General features: G+C 34.0%; 1 protein-coding gene across 2 annotated transcripts in view; it reads left to right on the top strand.

The window, feature by feature from the left end:
* Pcdh11x (protocadherin 11 X-linked) overlaps positions 1–27,889 on the top strand; it is a 610,657-nt gene that overhangs the window by 306,393 nt on the left and 276,375 nt on the right. For both annotated transcript variants that reach the window (XM_016008787.3, XM_006990485.4), the window contains exon 5: positions 163–192. In XM_016008787.3, the coding sequence (XP_015864273.1) occupies positions 163–192 (30 nt within the window). The remainder of the gene's footprint in view (positions 1–162; positions 193–27,889) is intronic.

The raw sequence follows: 27,889 nt of genomic DNA, 5'->3' as shown, positions 1-27,889 counted from the left end.
TCACTGAGAGCAAAGGAAAACTGTATACTATTGCATTGGGAATATTGACATACTTTTGTAAAAAAAAATAAAATGTATATGCAGTAATCAAATTTAAGCTGAATTTTGTCTTTGTTTTTTGTTTTGTTTTCCTTCCCTTGCTTCCATTTTTTCGCAAATCAGCGGAGATCTGAAGGAAGAAAGCCAGGAAAGGTATGATTGCAGTTTTTAAAAATTATATTAAGATATGTTGAATTTTTATTTAAATTGCTTAACCTCAGCTTTTGCTCTGTAGAGTTAAAACTGTATTTAATATGACATATATTGTGATTCTGCCTTAGAAGAGCTCCATATTGAGCTGTCTCAATATTCTGCATTACTTATATAGTTCTAGATCAAATTTCCAGGTCTTATTTTTCAACAATACTTTATTTTCTCACTGTTCCAAATATAATGTACTGTTGATAACATTAGTTTGTGAATGTCTTGCTAATATAGGTTTTTTTTTTTTTTTGGTTTTTCGAGACAGGGTTTCTCTGTGTAGCTTTGTGCCTTTCCTGGAGCTCACTTGGTAGCCCAGGCTGGCCTCGAACTCAAAGAGATCCGCCTGCCTCTGCCTCCCGAGTGCTGCTAATATAGGTTTTGTATGATAAATTTTAGCAATAAAAGGGAGTAATTCTGTGTCAATTATCATATTAGCAGATATCACAGTAAATTAGTGACTATGAATCAGGAACCTCTCTCTAGTAGCATCAAATAGAAGAAAATTAAAATTAACCTACTTATGGATAATCAACAAAATATTACTCTTTGAGAAACTAATCTGTAGAACATCATCTTTTAATGTGAAAAGTTTTAATTCTGAGATAGATATAAAAGTTAAATCTTCTAAGTAATGTTAGCTTTCCAGAATTCATAAAATAAAATAAAAAACTAATTTACACACCCTACTAAATTTTAAATCCCTCTCTAGTTAAATAGTATGACCACTAATATTAAATAAATTTTCTGTTAGATGACAAATTTCTTAGCATTATACCTTGGGTTTCCTATCATATTTTCTGATTGAATGAATAATATTAACATTAAACTGCTTATAAATGATATTTTGTTAAGCCATTAACAACTATTAATTCGAAGCACCAGCATATGGCTATTTCTACTAATAAATTGAATGTATTTAATCTTCAAAATGATCTGTTACATTGTAGTTTCATGGTTCTCAGAAGAACAAAGTCCATAAAACAAATAATAGAGTTGCCAATTTAAAACACAAAACCAAATACAGTATTTAGTGAAATGTCACTGGCTACAAAGGAGAGAAGAGTTACAGGACAGAGAAAGTGGAAGCTTTTAGAAGTTCACAGGTTTGGGGTATTCTAATGTTCTAAACAATTCCTGTGAATTTGAAAGTAAGCTCATTAATCACTAATTTTAAATTTATGGGTTTAAAGAGTAGTAAGTGTCTTTGTAAAGGATATTTTGTCATGTGAAAACAAATAGGAAGTTAAAAATGGAAAATATTATTCAGAAGAAAGGATGCTAGAAATCTGCATAGCCTTGGAAATTACAGTCTCTACAAACAACAGAATTGTTTGTTCTTTTATTGGGTTAGATGAGGCCAATAGAGATAAGCAGACTTAAGAGGAAGCTGGGCAAACAAGAAACATACTCAGTGCACTCCAAAAAAAGGAATGTTGTGTCAGTTGATTGGCAAGAATTGGTGATGGGGACACATTTCACTTTTTTAGTGATTTCTAAATATTGGGGTTAGGGGAAGGGCAGGGTGGGTTCAATAGGAATAAGAAAAGCTAAGTTTGGTTAAAAAATGCATAATCTTAAAAATGGATAATTATGAACATTTGGCCAATTTTTTCTATTAGCTTTCCCAACAAAATAAGAATTATAGAATAACCTGATAACATACTGATTTATTTCCAATCATTATATATATATATATATATGTGTGTGTGTGTGTGTGTGTGTGTGTGTGTGTGTGTGTATGTGTGTATAAGCAAGTATAGTGTATATATGAATCTGTACACATATATATGTATAGAGATATTCTTATATAAAATAAAAATCAAACTTATAATCCCTTTTATGGGTGAGGAAGCAGTGTTACAAAGAGTTTTAGTGACTAGTATAAGCTATTGGCTCATAAGACAAGATCCAGGGTTTGAATCTGGGCAATCTTTTTCTAGAAACCTTTCAAATGACAAATGGCAAAAGCTTGGTATTGATGAAAAAAGCTATTCATATAGTAATCAAACAATGCTTTAATTGAATTTCAGTAATTGCATTTAATATATCCATATTATGACATTTTTAATGGTATTCATGGAATAATGATTTAAAAATATTTCTGAGGCTAGATTCAGCAATTAAGAGTTCATATGGCTCTTACAGAAGACCAGAGTTGAATTCACAGCTACCAAGTCAAGTGGCTGCCAACTGCCATTAACTACAGCCAGAGAACGTGAAGCCTCTAAGCTCTGTTGACAATGCAGCAATGTAATCATGTACACATACCCACAAACACACATACAGACACACCCACACACTCCACACAGAGAGAGAATTATATTTAAATTGGTTGGTAGTGGATATTTTTTGTTTGCAAGATATTTAAAATGAAATTTAAAAATTTTTTAATTAATAAAAAATTAGAAATATTTCTGTTCACTATTCATCCAGAAATGTATAATTCAATCTGTTTCACTTGTCTATATGGTTAACATACACCATAAAAGTGAGATATGTCCTCTGATGTCCTTTGTTTTAGGTCCATTGCATTTATGTGTGCATTTTGAAGGGTATTTTGGATGTTAAATTTGAGAAGCTATAAACCTTAAATATATTAAGTGTCAGAATATTCATTAACTTTGAATTTATTGCAAATGCTTCCATAAAAGATTAATTAATCCCTTGCACCCCTGAACTTCACCTATTTAGATTTTTAATGAATTCTGAACTATATCATTTATGTTCAATTTAATTCAGATACCGCATTCATAAAAATTAAGAACAATACATTATCTTAGCTAAGAATATAGTGCCTCCACGAATGCTTTATTGTCTTCTAGGTTCTAAAACATGAAAGGAAAAGAGAATTTTTCAATGACTTTCTTAGGTTTTAAATTTAAGTGGATTAAGAGACCTCACTAAATGGGACTTACTTTTATATGTCAAATAGAGGTTTAAGTTAAGATAGACAGTCTTTGTGTCAATTCCTAAATATGATATTTCACAGATAATCTAGTGACATTCAGTCAGCATAATAGAAGCAAATGCCACACTCCACAGTTCATTCATTCTTTAGCTAGTTGATATTTGAGCAGCTAATAACTAATTAATAGGAAAATGCATTTCAAATCACAGCCACTCTCATTGAATAAATAGGAGTACTACTTATTTTCAACTAAATGAAAGAAATATAATTTCTTGTAACCTGTTTGGTCAGAAATTTAAAACCTTTCTTTGCATAAGCACTCACTGGTTGTTAGATTTAAACTGCTGTTTTACTTCCTTAGTCATCATTAACATGGAATTTTTCAACATAGAGATTTTTAAGATCCCTCCCCTCTTTGGAAAAGCCTGTGTCTAAACTGCCCTGAGGCTTTGCACAAATGGCCTGACTTGTTAGAGTTTATGTTCACCAAAGTGCTAAACTGAAGATGGCAGAAACAGAACTGACTGAAATTCTCAAAGGGATATGTTTCTGATTTCTTTATATCTGCCTGAGGTGAATTTACAAAGTGGTGCCTTTCTGACTAACTTCCTGGATAACAGAGAGCACTTATAGTCAGAGTACAAGTGAAAGGCCTTCTTCTTCATCTGCCTATCTTCTTTCTCTTTCCTGTCATTTGTGTACTCATTTGCTCCCAGGTTGAGTGAAGACAAAGGGGCTGAGTGACAACAATGTTAGAGCGATTATGTATTTATCTATTCATTGTGCTGGTGTCTCCAAGGTACTTTCTTTTCAGCTCAGCAAGCTAGGCATATTTGGAAGATTTTTCTTCACTTCAGGTATTCACCTGAAAGTTTAATTTGGAGATTTGAATAAAGAATAGGACATTTATGTATTTTTACACATTTTCTCCCAAATGCAATCAATTCATATGCTATGCTTTTGGAAATATGTATCTATATACCTTGCTTTTACTGAAGGATTATTTTAATACATGACCATTTTATACTATTATTACCAAACAAATGCATGAGACTAAAGCTAAAGCAATTATGACTGCCTTTTTTAAAAATTTATTTTACTAGTTTTCATTATTAAAATTTTATTTTAGTTCTAGTGGTGTTGTGAGAAAATTAAATAACCCTAAAGGGTTCAATTTAGGATTTTTATTCAAGGAACCTGCTTATTCTCATGCTGCATACATTTCTTAGAAAGAAACTATTGCCAACACACTCTGAAGCATTTTACAGGATTATAATAACTTCTTTTTCTATGGACTATATTTGTTTTTATTAAATTTAACAGTAACTGAAAATTTGATCATGGGTCTAAAGAGCAGTCAGTTTGGAGAAAGCTTCAATCCTCTAGAATTAGCTTTTCATACCCTTCTTGTACTTCTTCAAAACATGCTTGAACATGATGTTGAGTGTCACAACTATCAATGTAGTCATCACTATAGGTAAATGTATTATGTCATATTGTTACTTGCTGACTTCTTGATAATTTATTCCATATATATCTCCATGTGTGCTTTCTGGGTTTGATTTTAACATAATTAAAGGGTACCATGGTTTTGGACAGAGTACTCACATTTTATTTTATTATCTTTGTTATTTTTATTGCACTATACCACATGGTTAACTTGAGCTTTCCTCTCATTTGATTCTCTAAAATCTCTGTTCTTCTCCATTTGGTCTATTTTACAAACATCCTTCTGTCTGATATTTTCATGTTATTTCATCGTTGTTTTTATTCACTATCAGTTTCCATGTGTAGAGTACCTTTCCTTCTGATACTCTTGACAGATTATACATGAAGGAACATAACTATGAAACTGTAGCAAAGATTTAACTCAATGCATTTTAATAGTATCAAGCTTGAGTTGGACTCTAGAAATTGTTCACAAACCATGATGCTCTATTTTTATTAACTTTCTAACAAACCTTAAATAGCTGTCCAAACATTTTCAACATTGTTATATTTATTTTACAATTACCTCCCACTAAACACCTTTGTAACCACAGTGTGCTTCTGAGTGCCTTATTACTGTATCATTTTTTTCATCTTAACTTTTGAAATACTTAACAATTTTGTAGCACAAATCCTAATTTGTCTTAATGGAAACCTGGAGCCAGATATTGGGGTAAATGCTGAAAGATCAGAAAGAAAAAGGAGTAAGCCACAGGAATCTTTCACCTCATCAACTCCTCAGCCCAAAGGACTGAGTTCTTGTCTCCTCCTGTCTTTCTCTGCCCAGCCATATCACATCCTCTTTCCACCTCCCTGCTGCTGAGATTAAAAGCATGTGTGCCTCCCAAGTGCTGGGAGCAAACGCATGAGATTCCAAGTGTTGGGATTAAATGTGTGTGCCACCAGTGCCTGGCCTCTATGGCCAACTTGTGGCTGGCTTTGCCCTCTGATCATCAGGCAAGCTTTATTTATTAGAGCATACACAAAAATTTCACCACACAGTTTGTTTATTTCTGGCTACCACAGCCCTTTTTTGTCAAAGCTTTTGAGAATGCTATTTGACAAGAAAAATACATTTAATGTAAAAAGTCGTTCTATGCCTATTATGTTATCTACACTGACATCACCACGTGGTTCCTACTAATTATTTTTTTCTTCCAAATTAAAACACAAAATTTTTGGTATAATTTTTGGTTCAATTTGACTTGATTAATGCAAGTCAGCTGTTAATCCTTGTATAACTTTCTTCCACAAAGTTCTCTGCAATCTCTCCATGTATGAAGGTGTAATGATATACCTGAACTGTGACTTCAGGCTGATGAAGTAGCATTTTTTCTTGTAACTTCTCATCTTTTAGCACAATGTCTTCTTCACTTTTACCTAATACTTAGCACCCTTGTTCAAATCGATTTCCAAATTTTCTTGAGCATTTAACTGAACTTCCTTAATTCAAAAGAGCATGACATCCAATATAAAATATACCATTATTTATCAACACATACATACAATTTTTAATAAAGATATTTTTAAATGTTCCTAAGTCATAACTCAGTTTTTTTAACGTAGAGAAATAATTGTTGCTGATAACAAACTAGTTTTTAGCCCTAAGTTCAAATGATTATTATGGTGTTTCTAAGGTATTCCAAAAAAGTCAATATTGACTATTATTTTAAAAAAATGACTTTGATACTATAAATATTATTCTCAAGTATTTTTCTGTAAAGTCCTGATTGAAGTGTTCAATTTGGATTATTTCATTTCAAAAAGCTATTCTTTGATCTTTGACAAAAAAAAAATGTGAGGACTAAATTATCATGCCCCATCTCTTTTCCTTACTGAAAACTCTAAATCTCACATCAAAATTTTCTAATCCCTCACCCAGTCCATCGTCTCACTTTGGAACATCAAAATCTGTCATTATATCTCTAAGAAACAGATGTTTTCACTCTGTGTGTGGCATAGTATTGAGGGCATTCTGAAATAAAATCATCCATATTCATTTCAGCTCTATTCCTGTTCTGAAAGTACAAGAAACAATAGACATAAAACCTTAAGTAAAATAAGTCGATATTTTAAAATGCTTGAGTCTATATTTTATTCAAAGCATTAGGAAAGAAGAAAGCATTTGTAGGTTTATTTGCATAGCACTTTAATATTTGTTAAATGCATTATTCCCAGGTCTTTAGCTGTACAATAGTGTTAGGCATAGTTACAGACTCAGTCTTTTGCATATGGAATCATTCTATTGTCACAGATTGGGGAATTTTGCATTTCTTCTATTATTTTTTTCTAGCAAATGTTAGTAGTAATTGTTGTGGTTTAGTTAATGACTTCTAAATCTGAGTCAGAATATAGTTTAACAGCTTTGGCACTGGATATGATGAACAACTGTTACATGGAAATTGATACTCTAAACTATAGCACTCTAATTAGAATTGCTATCCTTAATATAAATGAATAATTTCTCAGATTTTCATTACAGAAATACTGTCATGAAAGGGCTTGCTGCCCAGAGAATATAGAAACAAATACTATAGCACTGTGCTTTTCCAAAAAGGGAAATATATATTGCACAGTCAAGTGGTGAGGAGAGCAAAGGCTAACAATAAATTAAGATATGCCTCTTCAATCATTTAGTAGGTAGAGAGGAATTTGTAGGAAGAGAGTGGGAAAAAGTTCCTTGTAGATTAGATAGCTAGGAATCTTAGAATTCTTTTGCAAGACATAAAACTCATCCTCAAACTACTTTACAGTATTCATGTTTAATTATTGGAGGATAATGGGGGGATCATATTCTATGGATATTACCTTGATCTTGTGATATTAAAAAACACTGACTAATGACAGTGGCCTCTTCTGCTGCACATACTCTGGAAAAAGGTTCAGGTTTAGAATCCAAAAGGGGTTACAAGCATTACAAGCACCCTATATCGACAGACTGTAATTGTTTTCTGTTTATTTGTTTGTTTGCTTGTTTACTATTTGCATCTTGGTATCCCTCTACCCAGCTCCCAAATAAGTACACAGAGAGAAGACTTATTTTTACTTATGAATGCCCAGCCTTAGCTTGGCTTATTTCTAGCCAGCTTATCTTTACTTAAATTATTCCATCTACCTTTTGCCTCTGGGCTTTTACCTTTCTGTATTCTATATTCCTTCTTGCTCTGTGGCTGGCTGTGTGGCTAGGTGGCTGTGTGGCTGGCTGTGTGGCTGGTGGCTGGCCCCTGTGTGTCCTTCTCTCCTGCTTTTCTCACTCCTCCCTTCTTTGTCTCTCTCTTTCTCCTTTTTATTCTCTCTGCCTGGCAGACCCACCTATCCCTCTCCTGCCTAGCTATTGACCATTCAGCTCTTTATTAGGCCAATTAGGTATTTTAGGCAGGCACAGTAATATAGCTTTACAAAGTTAAACAAATGCAAAAGAAATAATGCAACATATATTTAAACCAATAACAAATATTTCACAGCATAAATGATTGTAACACATCTTAAACTAATTTTCCACAACAGCAGGTGTATATCAGCATGGCATAGATTCTGAAAAAAGAACAGATTCTTATGGATCTTACAGTAGTGGTAGATTGAACATTCCTTCATGTACATTTTACAATAATTTTGAGGTTCTGTGCCACCTAATAGAAAGGTAGTCCATAGCAAATACTTCGTATCAGGCCCTATGAATCCTAGGTAGCATAGGGATGGAGGGAGTTTATTAGCCTGGAGACTATGTAGAGAATCAAATATGAAGATGGGGAGAAGAAAAATCCAGAATAAGTTAATGGAAGAGTTTTACAAACTGGACTGCTCCGGCATAACTAGAATGTCTTTTTTTGGTACATGTCTTATACAAATCATGTTGATGTATATTTACCATTTTAGGAAAAGAAAAATATTTTTCTCTTCTACTTTCATGAATTTCTAGCTATAAATCCCGAAATATAAGGAAAGATTAATGATAAAAAACCAGAAGTTTAGAATCACATTTCCTGTTTGTTTATTTGATAATGCAGACAAATGAGTGATCATTCACATAAATGTCAAGTAATTGGCTTTGACTATAATTACTGGAAAAAAAAGAGAATGAAAAGATGTGGAGCAAATGTGGTTGAGACTAGAATGTCAATAAAATTACCATAAAACAAATGTAGTTTAGATTGTTTCTGAAAGTTAAAACCCTGCCTGTTGACTGAGCCTTATGGATTTATCATCCTCTTTCTGGTTCTGTGAGGAGGACACCCTGAGATATGGGGATTTTGTTACAGTTATACATTTCTCTCACAAAAGAGGAACTTTTTTGAGCATTACCAGTATATGTTGTTTCTTAAAATAGTACCTCAAAATAAGCCTTATGCCAAGTAAGCATATTTAAGGGTGGTATATATTTGAATTCTTACAGTATTATTTTGGCATGATCTATCCTGAAATACAACACCATCTCCATGGTATTCTGTGATCATGCCAATTGATCATTATCTCTGTCATAATTCTGCAAGGGATTCTGGAGGTCTTGTCATCCTGTCAAGATTTGAGTAAAACAAATTGATTCCTATATGATGATTACTTTTGATATGGGTCACAGCCTTATCATCAGTAGTAATTGTACTAATTTGGGGGTAATCATCACATGGGGTGATTTGTACTGCAAGATTGCTTGCGAGTAGTTTCATTCCTTTGTCATAAAGAGTTATTGATCAGTTCTGAAGTTCCTGGAATCCAAGTGACTGTTTACTTTCAGCATAAGTAGGTTGGAACCTAGTCAGTGGATTAAGTTTGGAAACCTATGACAGTATTGAGTCAAAACTTTATCATTTTCCATGCCAAAATATGTGAATGAAAAATGAAATGCATGTGAAAACCACATTAGTATAAGCATAGAAAATTATCTCCTAACATGTACTTTACGTTAGAAAATTAAGATATTTTCTTTTGAACTCTTATTTCTCCAATAGAGTTAACTGAAGTTTCTAGGTCTACTATTGAGGGGGTAGTTATTTAAATTATCATTTCATGTACTTTTCCTTATCATATACTTGAGTTTAAAGTTGGAAAATGTGCTACTTAAATCACAGAGATAAAGAATCATTTGAATCCATATTTCAATAGCATATCCATGTACACTTTTGGTTGATTTCCACCCCTAATTCATTCCTTATGTTTCCAGACCCCTCCTCATCTATCCCCTTCATCCCTCAGTTTCTCCCTTAAAAATCAGTGTTCACTGATACTCTATGCACAATAGCGAAAGAATAGAACCATCTGAGATGGCCATCAATTTATGATTGGATAGTAAATATATGGTATGTGTACACAATGATATTTTACTCAGATCTAAGGAAAACTGGAATCATGAAATTTGAAAACAGATGAAAATAGAAAACATTATACTGAGTTAGATAACACATACTAAGAGATATAAATTTATATTTAATTTATATTATAATTTCTCAATTTTATATGTGTACATAACTGTGAGTAGAGGACAAGAAACTAGAAAGAGGCTCATGAGAGGGAACAAAGGGGCTTTAAATAAGCAGGTTGGAGGATAATAGAACATCTAATATGTAAGTCAAAAGGGGGCAACTAAAGGTATAGATGAGTAGGGGTTTAGAAATATAAGAAATTATTTAGGGGTGAAATCAACCTAAACACAAATGGATATGCTATTGTGAAATATTTTAATTTGTATGCTAATTAAAAATAAATTTTGTTTAAAAGTTAAAAATGAATCACAGAAACATCATTGTGAAGCTTCTAGCAATTGGTGTTAATTAGTGTCATTTTATTAGAAAATTATAAATATACTAGTTAATTCTCAAATCTAATCCTTGAGTGTCACTATGAAGGAAGGAATCCACATTTATGCATTATGTATTTAATTTTTAGATAAATTTCTAGTCTTGATTTTCATACTTTGAGTCATTAAAGAAGCAAAGTCTAACTCTAATGTTGTGATACAGAGAATTAATAATTCAAGATGTCTTATGAATTTCTGTAGTCTAACAAACCACTTGGAACCTAGTAAATATTTAATGAATGTTTGTTCTAAGTTATTTAATAAACTTATATAGTATGTTTTCTCTGTGTCAGACTAAATGTTAACTGATGAAAGTATCTGAAGGACTGAGATAGACTTTTTGACCTTAAGGAGAGTCATGGTCAAGTAAAATAAATATATTTAACATCCAAATTTCAATTTGCTATAATTAGCTAAACTATTTGTACCTAACCATCTAGAGATTACCTCTTGAATAAAACTGGGCTACACTTACTTATGAGTCAGTTGGGCTTAATCGTTCATTGGTATGGGTTTCCATAAATTATCTAATGTTTGTTTGTTTGTTCTCTGTATTAAATCATCTATATTTTGGTCTCCTGCTTGGCTATGTGAATCATACATAACAATGCATTTTAACTTTGCTCAAATGGTATCCGTTTTCCAATTATACTTGATTCCTTTGGGCCTGTGGCAGTTATTAGATACCCCTTAACAGCTTGTTTTATTATTTATAAGTTAGAACTCTTGTTATCCAAATATACTTTAAACATTGATTTAAGAGTCATTTTTTTTTCTCGTTGAACTGCACAATGCTTCCTAAGTTGTATCTCATTACAACATGACTGATTGTCTTCCTTATTTTCCTGGAAACAAGATGCATATTAGATCAAATCTCAAATACTGACCTTCAGCATTTTCCATAGTAAAGAGTGATGATTGTAATATTGTACATCTTTACCATTCAAACATCTGCCTTTGAGATTTGTTTCATATTTTGTAACAAAGGCGATTGCTGAAAAGTGTATGTTGTATAGTTCTGAAATGTGTATATATATATATATATATATATATATATATATATATATATAAATTATAACAAAACAATGCTGTAATATCTGTGTGAAATTGGCTAAGAGTTAAATTGATTTAAGTATATTTCATATTAGCTCTAAAATTTCAGTGACTACTGCAAAACAAGAAACCCCATTTTCAGTATGAGAATGCAAATCATCTTGAATAGAAAACAAAATTAAAAATTAATATTAATAATATGAATAATGAATTACCAGTCCTGATAGAGAGTAATGCAATTAAACTTATTAAACAAAAAGTTTCTAATGGGCAGGATATTTGGTAATTGCTTGAGGGTTTTAAAAATGAGTCAAAATATTTCTTCTATACATTATTGGTATCAATAGATATGTCTCACTACATTGTAATCCTTGCTGTTCACTACATCACAATCCTTGCATGTAATTTTCTGGTACATTTCCCATGTTGTCTATTAGAATCAAAAAATTCTGAAGTAAAATGATTAGCATAGGAGATATTCAGATGGATTTGTAACAATAATGGATTAATTAGGTGAATTTTAAAATCTGTGGTAATAACAGAAATATCTGCTCCTTGAACTGAATGTAGATGGGACTGCTTTCGACACAATTATTAAATATGTTAAAATAAAAGCCTATATTGATCTCATCAAGAGAACTCTAAAATCTGGATCAATCACCTAAATATATTTCAAAAGAATTGTGTTTAAATAGAAAAAAAGTTATAAAATATGTCATTATATTTTTACACACTATTTAAGTTATTAGAAGCTCCATGCAGCATTTTCATATTTCAATTATGTATTCTACTTTGATTGGGTTTTAACAATTCTTCATCATTCGTATTTTTTCTGTTAGAAGCAGACTACTGCCTTGATGCATACTTGCTAATACTTTAATAGCAAAACACTTGTCATTAAAACTTACTGGAATACTTTCTATTACCTTTTTGCATGTTTTTTTTTTTTTTTGGTTTTTCGAGACAGGGTTTCTCTTGTGTAGCTTTGCGCCTTTCCTGGAACTCACGTGGTAGCCCAGGCTGGCCTCGAACTCACAGAGATCCTCCTGCCTCTGCCTCCCGAGTGCTGGGATTAAAGGCGTGCGCCACCACCGCCCAGCTTTTTTAGTATGTTTTGCTCACCTAAACTCTCAAAGGAGAACAAATAATATCTTTTTTATATTCTACATGCTTTTACTTAAAACAGTTTTCTCAAATTGCTTAACTGTATGTTAGAGGTCTCTACAGATAGAAGTCAATATCATGACCATACCATCCTAAAATTGTTCCATTTTTTTCATTGCCATGTTTTCACTGCCTTTGTTTAATTTTAATATGTAAAAAATAATTACAAGTAGTTATATGATTTTATTAAGGATTTATCAATTTGTGACCATACAGCAAAAGACATGAGAGAAAAAATTCCAAATCTGGAAAAGCCTACCTACGATTTAAATATCTATATTGGAGATGTATGACTTGAAATATTTGAGAAAATTGTTGTGAACATAGGCAAAGCACTCTCATCAATTGACTTAAATTTTTCTTACATAAGAAATATAATGGAGACACTGACAATTGAAAATTGTGAAAACTTTGTCAAAATGTCACTGAACGTCTTTATGAATATAAATTAACCTATATTTATATCATCAAGTCAATGGCAAAGAAACACATGTGAAGTAGAACAATCTATTATTTGGGAATTTGTAATCCACTGTTATATATATATATATATATATATATATATATATATATATATGTATATGTATATGTATATGTATATATATATATATATTAATATTCAAATCTTAAATGATCTTTTAATAAAAATCCCAGAGCCAGAAATCAGGGTGAAAGCTGAAAGATCAGAGAAGCAGAACAGCCAGACACTAGGTCTTCCCTCTATGAAATCCTCAGCCTAAAGAGAGTGAGTTCTTCTTTCCTCACACCTTACATACCTTTCTCTGCCCTGCCATGTTACTTCCTGGGATTAAAGGTATATGTGCTTCCCAAGCAAAGGCACTAGATCTCAAGTGCTCAGATTAGGTGTATTTGCCACCACTGACTGACCTCTATGTCTAATCTAGTAACTAGCTCTGATCCTCAGGCAAGTTTATTAGGGTACACAATATATCACCACATACACACACACACACACACACACACACACACATATATATATATATATATATATATATATATATATATATATATATATATATATATATTCTTAAGCCATTGGTGACAACATCATTTGCCTTATTTTGCATTTTACTCATTTTATATGTGAAACTGAATTACTCTGTTAACCAGGTTAACCTGGAGTTCACTATACCCTAGGACAGCTTTCAAGTTAGTGTAATCCTGCCTCAACCTAACCCAAGTAGTGGCATTTTAGATGTGATTCACCAGGCCTATCTTATACTTTACACTGTTAATAACATTTTATTTTCTTCCTAAATATCTTATAGTATGAAATACTGGATTTTTACATATTTTATATAGTGTAAGTTAATGAGTCCCCACCCTATCAAAAAATTACAGGTAACTAGGGAATGCTGAGAGCAGGGAAGAATGTCTTCTACTTATTGATTTATTTTTCTATGTGACTGAGTAAAATTGTAAATAGATTAAAGAAGTAAACATAAGACATCAAATTTCAATGCCACATTTCTATAGAAGTTAGTCAAATTTAAAATTTTATCTTCCCCAAACTTCAGCTCTTTGAATGTACAATTATATCACATCAGGTAATTCTACTCATAGACTAGAGATTGGAAAACAGAATGACCAAGAGTATCATATACAACATATCCTGTTACTTAAAGGAACAACTATGATCCTAGTGTGATTACATGCACCTGTAATATATAAAATGTAAGACTGATGTGGGAGATTCATAAATTCAATCCAAACCTTGGCTACAGAGTAAACTCAAAACAAGCATAGGTTGCATAGGGAACCATTAACATTAACATGCCTCAAAATGGTTAAAAAAATACTAGAAAAAAAACCCAAATGTATCTGTAGTTGTCTTATTTTTGTTACTATTGTTTAAAACTGACCCTAAGTTCAGAAGCACAAATTTTGTGTAGCAAAGTTGATTTATTTATATAGCAACAATTAAGAAGAGAGCTATTGTTCAAAAGATTTCCTTAAAATGCCATATTTTTATGATCTTTTCTTAAATGTATATATTATAAAACAGAGAAGTATATATTATTAAGGTTACTAAATTCACAGCAAACATGATTTCAAACTCTTTACAAAATTAATAAAATGTTCCATATAGATATATAAGTGACAGAAAAGAATCACAGTTACTATCAATATTTTCTACTGTGGGACGGTCTGTATGTCTGTATTGCTATGATTGGTCAATAAATAAAACACTGATTGGCCAGTGGCCAGGCAGGAAGTAGGTGGGACAAGGAGAGAGGAGAATTCTGGGAAGCGGAAGGCTGAGGCAGGAGACACTGCAGCCACCGCCATGACCAGCAGCATGTGAAGACGCCGGTAAGCCACCAGCCACGTGGCAAGGTATAGATTTATGGAAATGGATTAATTTAAGCAATAAGAGCAGTTAGCAAGAAGCCTGCCACGGCCATACAGTTTGTAAGCAATATAAGTCTCTGTGTTTACTTGGTTGGGTCTGAGTGGCTGTGGGACTGGCGGGTAACAAAGATTTGTCCTGACTGTGGGCAAGGCAGGGAAACTAAAGCTACAATTTTCTCCATTAACAAAATGAGTTTTGGTTACTTGAGGTTTGTGACTGACAGAATTAGAGGCCAATATTCATAAACACAATTTTATCCACAATTGTTAATAGCTATTTTTTCTTTGTTTCCATTTATTGTGTTCTAATGGGTGAGCAGACAACATTGCACTATGAAAGGAAAAGAGCATGCTATGTTGTAGTCACACTGCAACGGAAAAGGTGGAAAATGTTGTAACATGAATCTTAAAAGGTCTTATTAAAAACAAACCCAGAACCAGGTTATTGGGGTGAACGCTGAAGGATCAGAGAAACAGAACAAGCCACAACTATCCTCACCTCCACCAACTTCTCAGCCGATCCTGTTTCCATGATTCTTCAGACTGAAAGCTTCTGAGTCCTCAGCCAAAAGGATCTCAGGTGAACTGCTGCTAAAAGCCTAAAAGCTTAACCAGCCTAGTTCCTGGTCCTCATGCCTTATATACCTTTCTGCTTCCTGCTATCACTTTCTGGGATTAAAGTCATATGTCACCATGCCTGGCTATTTCCACTGTGGCTTTGAACTCACAGAGATCCAGATGGTACTCTTCCTTCAGAATGCTAGGATTAAAGGTGTGTGTGCCACCATTTTCTGGTCTCTATATCTAGTGGCTGTTCTGTTCTCTGACCCCAGATAAGTTTAATAGCGTGCACAATATATTGGGGAACACAATATCACCACAAAATATCTTCATTTTTTTTCACATATACAACCACAGAAGTCCAATGAAAATATTGTCCTAGAGTGATGACATAAATTGGGAGTGTTGAAATACTGACTAGATGGACAGTGAAAACAGAAATATTATTTTATGGAGAAATGATATATCACGTTATTTAACAAATAGTTTTTTTACCCCTGAATCTCAAGTTAGACATGTGAAAAAATATATACTTTCAACTGTGGCCTTTGGGAAATTCTAAATTGCCACAATATTTTTTTGATGAAATGTCTGTGGAAATCAGGAAGGCAACTGCCAACACTTCTAGATGAAATTGTTTTTAAATTCTGCTTACCTAAAATTTTGTCCACAGCAAATCTGTATTAACAGAACTGTCTCTGCTAGGCTTTTATGACTTTCTGGATTTGTGCTATAGATGGGGAGATAAGGTAGTGAGAAGGTTTACTGAAATAAAATTGAGAGATTTATTATTTATTTATTTATTTATTTACTTATTCGTAGTGCAAGGATCTATAGTGAGGACAATTTATAAAAAAAAACTTTGTTCTCTTCCATTTTTACCTCTTGCTTTATCTTCTTTCTGGTTTTCAAAAGCATAATTTCAAACTTTAGTTCTCTATTTTAGTTCTTTTTTTTCCTTTCTTATGATGAGAAAATATGTAATCTTATTGTGAAAAAATATTTTTAAATTTGTATAGCTACAGAATTAATTATAAAAATGAATGATGATTTTCATAATGAGTGGAATATACAAGATTGAGGAAAATATTAGAAAAGGATGCCTGTTTTATGAATTGCTGTCATTGACAACAACATGATAAAATTTTAGGAATTTCCCTTTCTTAATAAACAAGTTACTGGGGTATAGCAAGTCCATTTTAAATTTACATACACACAGCAAAGATAATGCTAAATTTCTTTACTCTAGAATAACATCTGTTAGTTGACTATAATTTCCAAAGTTTCAGTAATTAATTATTATATATTTAGAATATATAGAGAAGTGTAGTGTGATATCTACTTTAAAACATATTTGAGCCGGGCGGTGGTGGCGCACGCCTTTAATCCCAGCACTCGGGAGGCAGAGCCAGGCGGATCTCTGTGAGCTCAAGGCCAGCCTGGTCTACCAAGTGAGTTCCAGGAAAGGCGCAAAGCTACACAAAGAAACCCTGTCTCAAAAAAGGAAAAAAAAAACATATTTGAAAGTATTCATGTGAGTATATTTATTTAAAATTTGTACTAGAATAGCTCCTTATTAAGGATTTGTCCATTTGAAAAAGCATTTGCTGATTTAGATATACAAAAGTAGTATTTAGTAATTATAATACAAATTTGCTTTTAGAACTGATTATCAAGGTTTTTATCTGCAATTTCAAGAAAAACATGCCTCGGCAGGGAGCGATAAGGAGACAATATTGTCTTTTGATGGGGAAACTGAGTAAGACAATTACATGGGCTTTTATTAGTTTATTATTATTTTAGAATATATAAGCACTTAAAAAAAGCAAAAAGCAAACAAAAAAAATCTACCCAGCCTGAAGATGGAGATTGCTTTTAAAACTCATCCAAGAGTAGAAAGAAGGCTCACTGTGAAGCATATCTTTACTGTTAGTCTTAATTTTAATGTTCTCTCTTCCCAAAACCCATGTGTTGAGCCGGGCGGTGGTGGCACACGCCTTTAATCCCAGCACTCGGGAGGCAGAGGCAGGCGGATCTCTGTGAGTTCGAGGCCAGCCTGGGCTACCAAGTGAGTTCCAGGAAAGGCGCAAAGCTACACAAAGAAACCCTGTCTCGAAAAAAACAAAACAAACAAAACAAAACAAAACAAAACCCATGTGTTAAGGTTTTGTTCTAGCAGTGGTGACATTTGGAGGTGCTAGAATATTTAAGAAGTAGAACAAATTGGCAGGTATTTAATCCATTAATTAGTCCCATGCCTCAAAGGTCATGTGTGAATCTGATATCTTCCTTATTCTTTTCCTCAGCCTGGCATTTTAGTAATTGCCTTAGCAGTCTCACATGCCACTTGTATACTGTGCTGTCCCATTGCAGGTCCAAGAGCAATAGGGGAGAGTGATCATCTTCTGGAACTCTTCAAAGTTGGGAGACCAATCAAACTTGTCCTAATATGTTAATTATTCCATATATTTGTTCTACTGGTAGAAAATTGATAAACCCAACTTCTCTTGTTAGAAGGTAGCTCTAGAAATTCTATGAAAACATGGACAAGTATAAAACATATGTGTGTGAAAATTACATTTGATTAATATTAGCAATATAAAACAACAAATATTGTGTTTAATGTGTTTTATCTATATCATAGACACAAATAATTATATTTAAGAATTGATAAAATAGTTGATCTTAATCAATGGGTGAATGTTTCTCATATTTTCTACAGAAAACTCAAATTTATTTCAAAAATAAAACTTAGGTAATATTTTATGAAAATATCAGTATATTTATGAAATAGAACTGACTGTAACTGATGGTTTTCATGATACTGTAATGCTTTACCTACACATTCTCCTTTAAATGATTCTACTTCACTTCTCCTTATGCAATTGTCTCAAAGAAATAATTTAAATTTCTTTCTTTTTCTATTTTTTGTGTTCCTGGAGATGAAATCCAGGACCTCACACATGCTAGGAAAGGGCTATGCAACTGATTTACACCTCTGCTCAATTTCAATATGTATATGTAATGTCTGCTAAACCAGATTACTTGTGGGTCTCTGTTGGCTGACATAATGCAGGAGATCTCATAAAGTTTTGTATAAAACAGATTTCATCTGAAAATGTCACATAATAGAACAATGCCTTCCAGAAAAGTGCAATAAATAAGGAAAAAGGAGATATTTAAAAAAGATGACATCTTCTTAACTATTGCTATACAAACTTACACTGGTATCCTGCATTATGCTATCCCATTCTCTCTGCCTACACACACACACACACACACACACACACACACACACACACACACACACACACAAACACTTTCAACTATTTGTTATAAGGGATAAAGAAAAATGTTGCTTTATTATTTATTGGTGTTTAAATAACTAAGTGGCAGAGCCAAGAGAACTGGAGAAACCAACATGAATAATTCAGTCTCTTCAATTTGTTGACCTTAATGAAATACAAAGTGATTTGAACTAAGAGTAATTAACAAGAGACAGCCTGACTAATAAAACCAAAAATGAGTCATATTTGTTTCATGAATCAATAACAGTCAGTGACTGAAGAGCACAATAGAACTATCCCGAAAAACAGAGTGCCTTTTGCCAAGGCAGTTATCGTGCTATACATGCATGCATCTGTTTGGGGGCATATGAATGTATCCTTTGAAAAATAGGAAAGAGAATGCTGGCTAAATGTACATGGATGTAATACTCAATTTGTTAAACTATCCAATACTATAATTACAGCCAATGCTTTCCTCTATTGTGCCTGCTGCAGTAATTAACAAACAATTTTAAGGCATTAATAAAATTAAAATTTGAATTCCCATTAAGAATTACTGTATGTTTCCTTATATCATACACATTATATCTCATGACTAAATGTTTTTGGGGAAGGAAAAGCTTTCTGTGTTTATAAAATGTTGAGCTGAGTAGAAAAATTAAAATACACCCCATATGGTTCTCAATATATTATTTGGGTCCTTCAATGTCCTTAAAACATTAACAATAATCAAGGCTGCAATTTCCTATGTGCTTCTAGCAGCTACAATTACAATAAAGGAGAGTCTTCAATATCAAATAAAATAGGGATAAAAATGGATTAACATATATAAAACCTACACACACTCATAATCATGCACATATAATATATAAATGCCTAAAATAGTGCAGGGCCCAGACTTCATCAAAGAAGCTTACAGCAGTGGGCAGAGGTAATTGCGGAAACCACTATCTGGCCAAAGTACTGAAAACAAGCAGTTGTGAAGGGGTTGGCCATAAGTGGGACAGCTGTATAACTCATTCTAAGGCACAGGAAATAAAAAGGAAGAAATGGCAGAAAGAAATTCAGGACCAGAGAATATGGTGAGGTGAAGAAAATACTTCTGGACATGACATAGACCATGTACTAACAAACATATTGAAACTGCTTATATGCATAAGACCTGCACAATATTGGGCTCTTCAATATTTCATTATAAATATAGGAGAGGTCTTGATAACTCATCCTTCCTGATGGTATACTTTCAATTAGTGGGACAGAGTCCCATTTTTTTTTTTTTTTTTTTTTTTTGGTTTTTCGAGACAGGGTTTCTCTGCATAGCTTTGCGCCTTTCCTGGAGCTCACTTGGTAGCCCAGGCTGGCCTCAAACTCACAGAGATCCGCCTGGCTCTGCCTCCCGAGTGCTGGGATTAAAGGCGTGCGCCACCACCGCCCGGCTGAGTCCCATTTTTTTAATAGTAGTCTTTGATAAGCTGCCCTCACACTAAAATTTGGGCAAGAACATCTAATTAAACTCCATGGTTCATAAATTAAACTCTCATAAGTTCTTCACTGATCTCTATAACTGTACATTAGTAGACACAGATATAAACAGATACTCTCTCTATAATGCTAAATAAATAAACATAAAAAATGAAAGATCAATGACAAATGTCAGTAACAAAATAATCAAATTTTAATCCAAGTTTAAGGATATATGTGTGTGTGAATAGAAAAATATTAAATAATTATTCACTATATAAAATATTACAGGGTTGCTAATAGTAAAGCTTAATGTAACATTAAATAATACTTAGCAGATGAATCACTTTGGAATTATAAAGGAAAATCAACTTTTTATCATTTTACACATATGTATTTATTTAATTGTAATGATATGGGAATATTTTATTGCTTTGTTATCTCTCTCTTCAGTAGATATACATAGAAATATGATATATTTTCATTCAAAATGAGCAATGCAAGGCACAATAGTTAGTAATTTTCTTTTGCCATACAAAGTTATACACTATTGACAAGTTGACAAATTAGTGAATTAAATGTTGCCTGAAATATTTTCCTTGTAAATCAACTAGAAAACATATTGAAATTTTAACATTTTTATATTGAATATATTACTACTATTTTATTTAGGATATAATTAAAATAATAAAATGGATAACACTAAACTTATAATCATTTTCTATAGAGAAAATGTCATGATAGATTTGTTGATTCATCTGAGAATTACTATTCAACATAAAATATAATTACATATTCACCTCAGATTTCCTAATGTCACTTTTTTTATCTGCTCAATGTATGACATATTATGATTATGTAACACAGTATCATGGATATATAACATATAATGAAAAAATATTAAAAAGTAAAAATTGGCATTGTTAGCAAAGTTAGATTGTAGATGTAACCAACCGTCTTATTAAATAAGAAACACAGAACCAATGTAAAAGAGTAAGCCAAGAGATCAGAGCTCAGAGCTAAAACCTTACTCTTCCTCCTGTGCTCCTACCTCTCCGAAAGAGACCTGCTTCCTGTGTGTATGTCTTTAAATAATCTTTCTGTTCTGCCTTCTCATTGGTTGTAAACCCAAACACATGACTGCCTCGTCACTGCCTGTATGTACAGCCCTCCAGGTCTTAAAGGCATGTGTCTCCAATGCTGGCTGTATCCCTGAACACACAAAGATCTACCTAGCTCTTCTACCAAGTACTGGGATTAAAGGCGTGCGCCACCACCGCCACGCTCTTGCTATGACTCTAATAGCTCTGACCCCCAGGCAACTTTATTTATTAACATACAATTAAAATCACATTTCAGTACAAATCAAATACCACCATATTTCCCCTTTTCTATTTTAATAAAAAGAAAAAAAGCAAAAGGTTATAACTAGCATAAGAAAAACTATATACAAAAGTACAATAACTATATACAATATATACAAGTAACAAATACCTAAACAATGTCTAGTCCATTTGTATGTGACAAATCAGAGAAAATAATTCCATTATCTATCCTATTTTGGTAAGTCCAAAATGTATCTAATTCATTTTCTATCCTAATTAATCTTCAACTATAACTAATTAACCTTCAACTATAACTAACTAATCTTCAACTTCCTCAGAGACCCAAGAAGGAAATAATATTAGCTAACAAAAATAAAAACAGGAAGTGCACAAAAGCAACTTCCAAAAAAATTGTGAGTTGACAGAAACAGCCAGCTGCCTGGGCAGTCACCTGAGGTTTCTCCGCATTGTTGGGGCATCATCTTCAGCCTATAGGCTTAGCATATCTGACAGACTCATTTGTGAAGTAGGATGTACACAAGGTCAACAGTTCAACCTCACATTGGGTGAGAGCAGTCCATGTACCAGAAACACCTGAATTCCACTAGTGTCCTGTCATGATTCAGGATTTTAAATTCTGGAAATTGTTGATGGTTTTTTAATTCAGCTGTCCATTCTTTTTTTTTTTTTTTTTTTTTTTTTGTGACATAAAACACATTTTAATAAATTATGCTTGTGCACATTAGAAAAATGTTTTTTTATAGTACCTTGCAATTATACTTTACACTTTTGTAATGTAATTAAATTATTGGTAAATTATGAGTTATTAGAGTCTTTTAATGACATGAGATACATATTAATAATTACATTAATTGTCTCTGTGTTGTTCTTTCAATGTAGACATGTGTAACTACTCCATATTTTTCTTTCATATTGGATTAAATTTCAAGTTAGCTTAAATTACTACTTGCTTAACAAGAAATAGGGTCAAATTTAATTACAACGTTTCATAGCAGTTAGACTGGAACATTAGACTTCTCTTTAAATTATTTGAATAAAACAAAATTTTAGGCATACATTTATGTGACCTTATAAGAATCACTTTATTTTTTCAATCTGATTTTTTTTTTTTGGTTTTTTTATTATTATTATTATTGTTATTATTTTATAACACCATTCAGTTCAACATAATAGCCACAGAATCCCCTGTTCTCCCCCTCTCGCCCACCCCTCCCCCCGGCCCACCCCCCATTCCCACCTCCTCCAGATCAAGGTCTCCCCCGAGGACCGGGGTTGACCTGGTAGACTCAGTCCAGGCAGGTCCATTCCCCCCTCCCAGACCGAGCCAAGTGTCCCTGCATAAGTCCCAGGATTCAAACAGCCAACTCATGCAACGAGCCCAGGACCTGGCACCAATGCACAGCTGCCTCCCAAACAGATCAAGCCAAATGACTGTCTCACCCGTTCAGGTGGCCTGATCCAGTTGGGGGCCCCTCAGCCTTTGGTTCATAGATCCTGTGCTTCCATTCATTTGGTTATTTGTCCTGGTGCTTTATCCAACCTTGGCTTCAACAATTCTCGCTCATATAAATCCTCTTCTTACTCACTAATTAGACTCCCAGTGCTCCACCAGGGGACCAGCCGTGGATGTCTGCCTTCAGATTCCTCAGTCCTTGGATGGGGTTTATGGCACCACTATCTGGGTGTCTGGCCATCCCATCACCAGAGTTGGTCAGTTCCTGCCGTCTCGCGACCATTGCCAGCAGTCTTTTGAGGGGGTATCTTTGTGGATCTTCGTGGGCCTCCCTAGCTCTCTGCTTCCTCCCCTTCTCACCTTCTCATGTGGTCTTCATTTACCATGGTCTCCTATTCCTTGTTCTCCCTCTCTTTTCTTGATCCAGTTAGGATCTCCCACTCTTTCCCTCGACTGTCGCCCTTCATTGTTCCCACTCATGACCAGGCTATTCATGTAGATCTTGTCCATTTCTCCGTGTCTTTTTTTGGGGTCCCGTTTTCCAGGTAGCCTCACTGGTGATGTGAGTAGCAGTCTAGTCATCCTTGTTCCACATCTAGCATCTTCCTATGAGTGAGTACATACCATATTTGTCTTTCTGAGTTTGGGTTACCTCACTCAGGATGATTTTTTCTAGATCCATCCATTTGCCTGCAAACCGTGTGATGTCGTTGTTTTTCTCTGCTGAGTAGTATTCCATTGTGTATATGTGCCACAATTTATTTATCCATTCTTCAGTTGAAGGGCATCTAGGTTGTTTCCAGGTTTTGGCTATTACAAACAATGCTGATATGAACATAGCTGAGCAAGTGCTCTTGTGGTATGATTGAGCATTTCTTGGGTATATGCCCAGGAGTGGTATAGCTGGATCTTGGGGGAGATTGATTCCCAATTTTCTAAGAAAGCGCCATATTGATTTCCACAGTGGTTGTACAAGCTTGCATTCCCACCAGCAGTGGAGGAGAGTTCCCCGAGTTCCACATCCTCTCCAGCATAAAGTGTCTTCAGTGTTTTTGATATTAGCCACTCTGACAGGCGTAAGGTGGTATCTCAGAGTTGTCTTGATTTGCATTTCCCTGATGATTAGGGAAGTTGAGCAATTCCTTAAATGTCTTTCAGCCATTTGGAATTCCTCTGTTGAGAATTCTCTGTTTAGTTCTAAAGCCCATTTCTCAATTGGACTGTTGGTCCTTTTGATGTCTAATTTCTTGAGTTCCTTATATATTCTGGATATCAGTCCTCTGTCAGATGTGGGGTTGGTGAAGATCTTTTCCCATTCTGTAAGCTGTCGCTTTGCCTTGTTGACCGTATCCTTTGCTCTACAAAAGCTTCTCAGTTTCAAGAGGTCCCATTGATTGATTGTTTGTCTCAGTGTCTGCGCTACTGGTGTTATATTTAGGAAGTGATCTCCTATGCCAAGGCGTTCAAGACTATTTCCTACTTTTTCTTCTAGCAGGTTCAGAGTAGCTGGATTTATGTTGAGGTCTTTGATCCACTTGGACTTAAGTTTTGTGCACGGTGACAGATATGGATCTATTTGCAGCCTTCTACACGCTGATATCCAGTTATGCCAGCACCATTTGTTGAAGATGCTTTCTTTTTTCCATTGTACACTTTTGGCTTCTTTGTCAAAAATTATATGTCCATAGGTGTGTGGGTTAATGTCAGGGTCTTCAATTCGATTCCATTGGTCCACATGTCGGTTTTTATGCCAATACCAGGCTGTTTTTATTACTGTAGCTCTATAGTAGAGCTTGAAGTCGGGGATTGTGATGCCTCCAGAAGTTGTTTTATTGTACAGGTTTCTTTTAGCTATCCTGGGTTTTTTGTTTTTCCATATGAAGTTGAGTATTGTTCTTTCCAGATCTGTGAAGAATTGTGTTGGTATTTTGATGGGGATTGCATTGAATCTGTAAATTGCTTTTGGTAAGATTGCCATTTTTACTATGTTAACCCTGCCTATCCATGAGCATGGAAGATCTTTCCATTTTCTGAGATCTTCTTCAATTTCTTTTTTCAGGGACTTAAAGTTCTTGTCATATAGGTCCTTCACTTGCTTGGTTAGTGTTACCCCAAGGTATTTTATATCATTTTTGGCTATTGTAAAGGGTGATGTATCTCTAATTGCCTTCTCAGCTTCTTTGTCCATTGTATATAGGAGGGCTACTGATTTTTTTGAGTTGATTTTGTATCCTGCTATGTTGCTGAAGGTGTTTATAAGCTTTATCAATTCCTGGGTGGAATCTTTGGGGTCACTCAAGTATATTATCATGTCGTCTGCAAATAGGGAAAGCTTGACTTCTTCCTTTCCAATTTGAATCCCCTTTATCTCCTTATGTTGTCTTATTGCTCTGGCTAGAACTTCAAGTACTATATTGAATAAGTATGGGGAGAGTGGACAGCCTTGTCTCGTTCCTGATTTTAGTGGAATTGCTTTGAGTTTCTCTCCATTTAATTTGATGTTGGCTGTTGGTTTGCTATATATTGCCTTTATTATGTTTAGGTATGTTCCCTGTATTCCTGATCGCTCCAAGACTTTTATCATGAAGGGGTGTTGGATTTTGTCAAATGCCTTTTCTGCATCTAGTGAGATGATCATGTGGTTTTTTTCTTTGAGTTTGTTTATATGGTGTATTACATTGATGGACTTTCGTATGTTAAACCACCCTTGCATCCCTGGGATGAAGCCTACTTGATCATGGTGGATAATTGTTCTGATGTGTTCTTGGAGTCTGTTTGCCAGTATTTTATTGAGTATTTTTGCATCAATGTTCATGAGGGAGATCGGTCTGTAGTTCTCTTTCTTTGTTGCATCCTTGTTTGGTTTAGGAATCAGGGTAATTGTAGCCTCATAGAAGGAGTTTGGTAATGTTCCTTCTGTTTCTATTATGTGGAACAATTTAGAGAGTATTGGTATTAACTCTTCTTTGAAGATCTGGTAGAATTCTGCGCTGAAACCATCTGGTCCTGGGCTTTTTTTGGTTGGGAGACCTTTAATGACTGTTTCTATTTCCTTAGGGGTTATTGGACTATTTAAATAGTTTATCTGGTCTTGATTAAACTTAGGTATGTGGTATCTATCCAGAAAAATGTCCATTTCTTTTAGGTTTTCCAGTTTTGTGGAGTAGAGGTTTTTGAAATATGACCTTATAATTCTCTGGATTTCCTCAATGTCTGTTGTTATGTCCCCCTTTTCATTTCTGATTTTGTTGATTTGGATTCTCTCTCTCTGTCTTTTGGTTAGTTTGGATAAGGGCTTGTCTATCTTGTTGATTTTCTCAAAGAACCAACTCTTTGTTTCATTAATTTTTTGTATTATTCTCTTAGTTTCTAATTTATTAATTTCACCTCTCACTTTGATAATTTCCTGGCGTCTATTCTTCCTGGGAGACTTTGCTTCTTCTTGTTCCAGAGCTTTCAGATGTGCTGTTAATTCACTAGTGTGCGATTTCTCCAACTTCTTTATGTGGGCATTTAGTGCTATGAATTTCCCTCTTAGCACTGCTTTCATAGTGTCCCATAAGTTTGGGTATGTGGTGTCTTCATTTTCATTGATCTCTAGGAAGTCTTTAATTTCTTTCTTTATTTCTTCCTTAACCCATTGGTGATTCAGTTGAGCATTATTCAGTTTCCATGAGGTTGTAGGTTTTCTGTAGTTTTTGTTGTTGTTGAAATCTAGCTTTAAACCATGGTGATCTGAAAGAACACAGGAGGTTATTCTGATTGTTTTGTATCTGTTGAGATTTGCTTTGTGGCCAAGTATATGGTCGATTTTAGAGAAAGTTCCATGGGGTGCTGAGAAGAAAGTATATTCTTTCTTGTTAGGATGGAATGTTCTGTAGATATCTATTAGGTCCAATTGGGTCATGACATCGGTTAAGTCCTTTATTTCTCTGTTAAGTTTCGATTTGGGAGATCTGTCCAGTGGTGAAAGTGGGGTGTTGAGATCTCCCACTATTAATGTGTGGGGTTTTATATGTGGTTTAAGCTTTAGTAATGTTTCTTTTACATATGTGGGTGCCCTTATGTTTGGGGCATATATGTTCAGAATTGAAACTTCATCTTGGTCGATCTTTCCTGTGACGAGGATGTAATGTCCTTCTTGATCTCTTTTGATTGATTTTAGTTTGAAGTCTATTTTGTTGGATATCAGGATGGCTACCCCTGCTTGTTTCTTAAGACCATTTGATTGAAAAGTCTTTTCCCAGCCTTTTATTCTTAGGTAGTGTCTATCTTTGAATTTGAGATGTGTTTCTTGTATGCAGCAAAAGGATGGGTCCTGCTTTTGTATCCATTCTGTAAGTCTATGTCTTTTTATAGGTGAATTAAGTCCGTTGATATTAAGGGATATTAATGACCAGTGATTCTTCATTTCTGTTATTTTTGGTGGTAGTGTGTGTGTACTTCTCTTCTTTGGGGTTTACTGTTGTGGCTTTATCTATTGCCTGTGTTTTCAAGTGTGTATCTGACTTCCCTCGGTTGGAATTTTCCTTCTAGTGCTTTCTGTAGGGCTGGGTTTGTGGATAGGTATTGTTTAAATCTGGCTTTGTCTTCGAATGTCTTGTTCCTTCCGTCTATGATGATTGAAAGTTTTGCTGGGTATATTAGTCTGGGCTGACATCCATGGTCTCTTAGTGTCTGCATTACATCTGTCCAGGTCCTTCTGGCTTTCAAAGTCTCCATTGAGAAATCGGGTGTTATTCTGATGGGTTTACCTTTATA

This window comes from Peromyscus maniculatus, chromosome X (genome assembly GCF_049852395.1).
Source record: "Peromyscus maniculatus bairdii isolate BWxNUB_F1_BW_parent chromosome X, HU_Pman_BW_mat_3.1, whole genome shotgun sequence".
Lineage (NCBI taxonomy): Eukaryota > Metazoa > Chordata > Mammalia > Rodentia > Cricetidae > Peromyscus > Peromyscus maniculatus.
The sequence above is the reverse complement of the archived record's forward strand: the minus strand, read 5'-3'. Positions and strand labels throughout refer to the sequence as shown.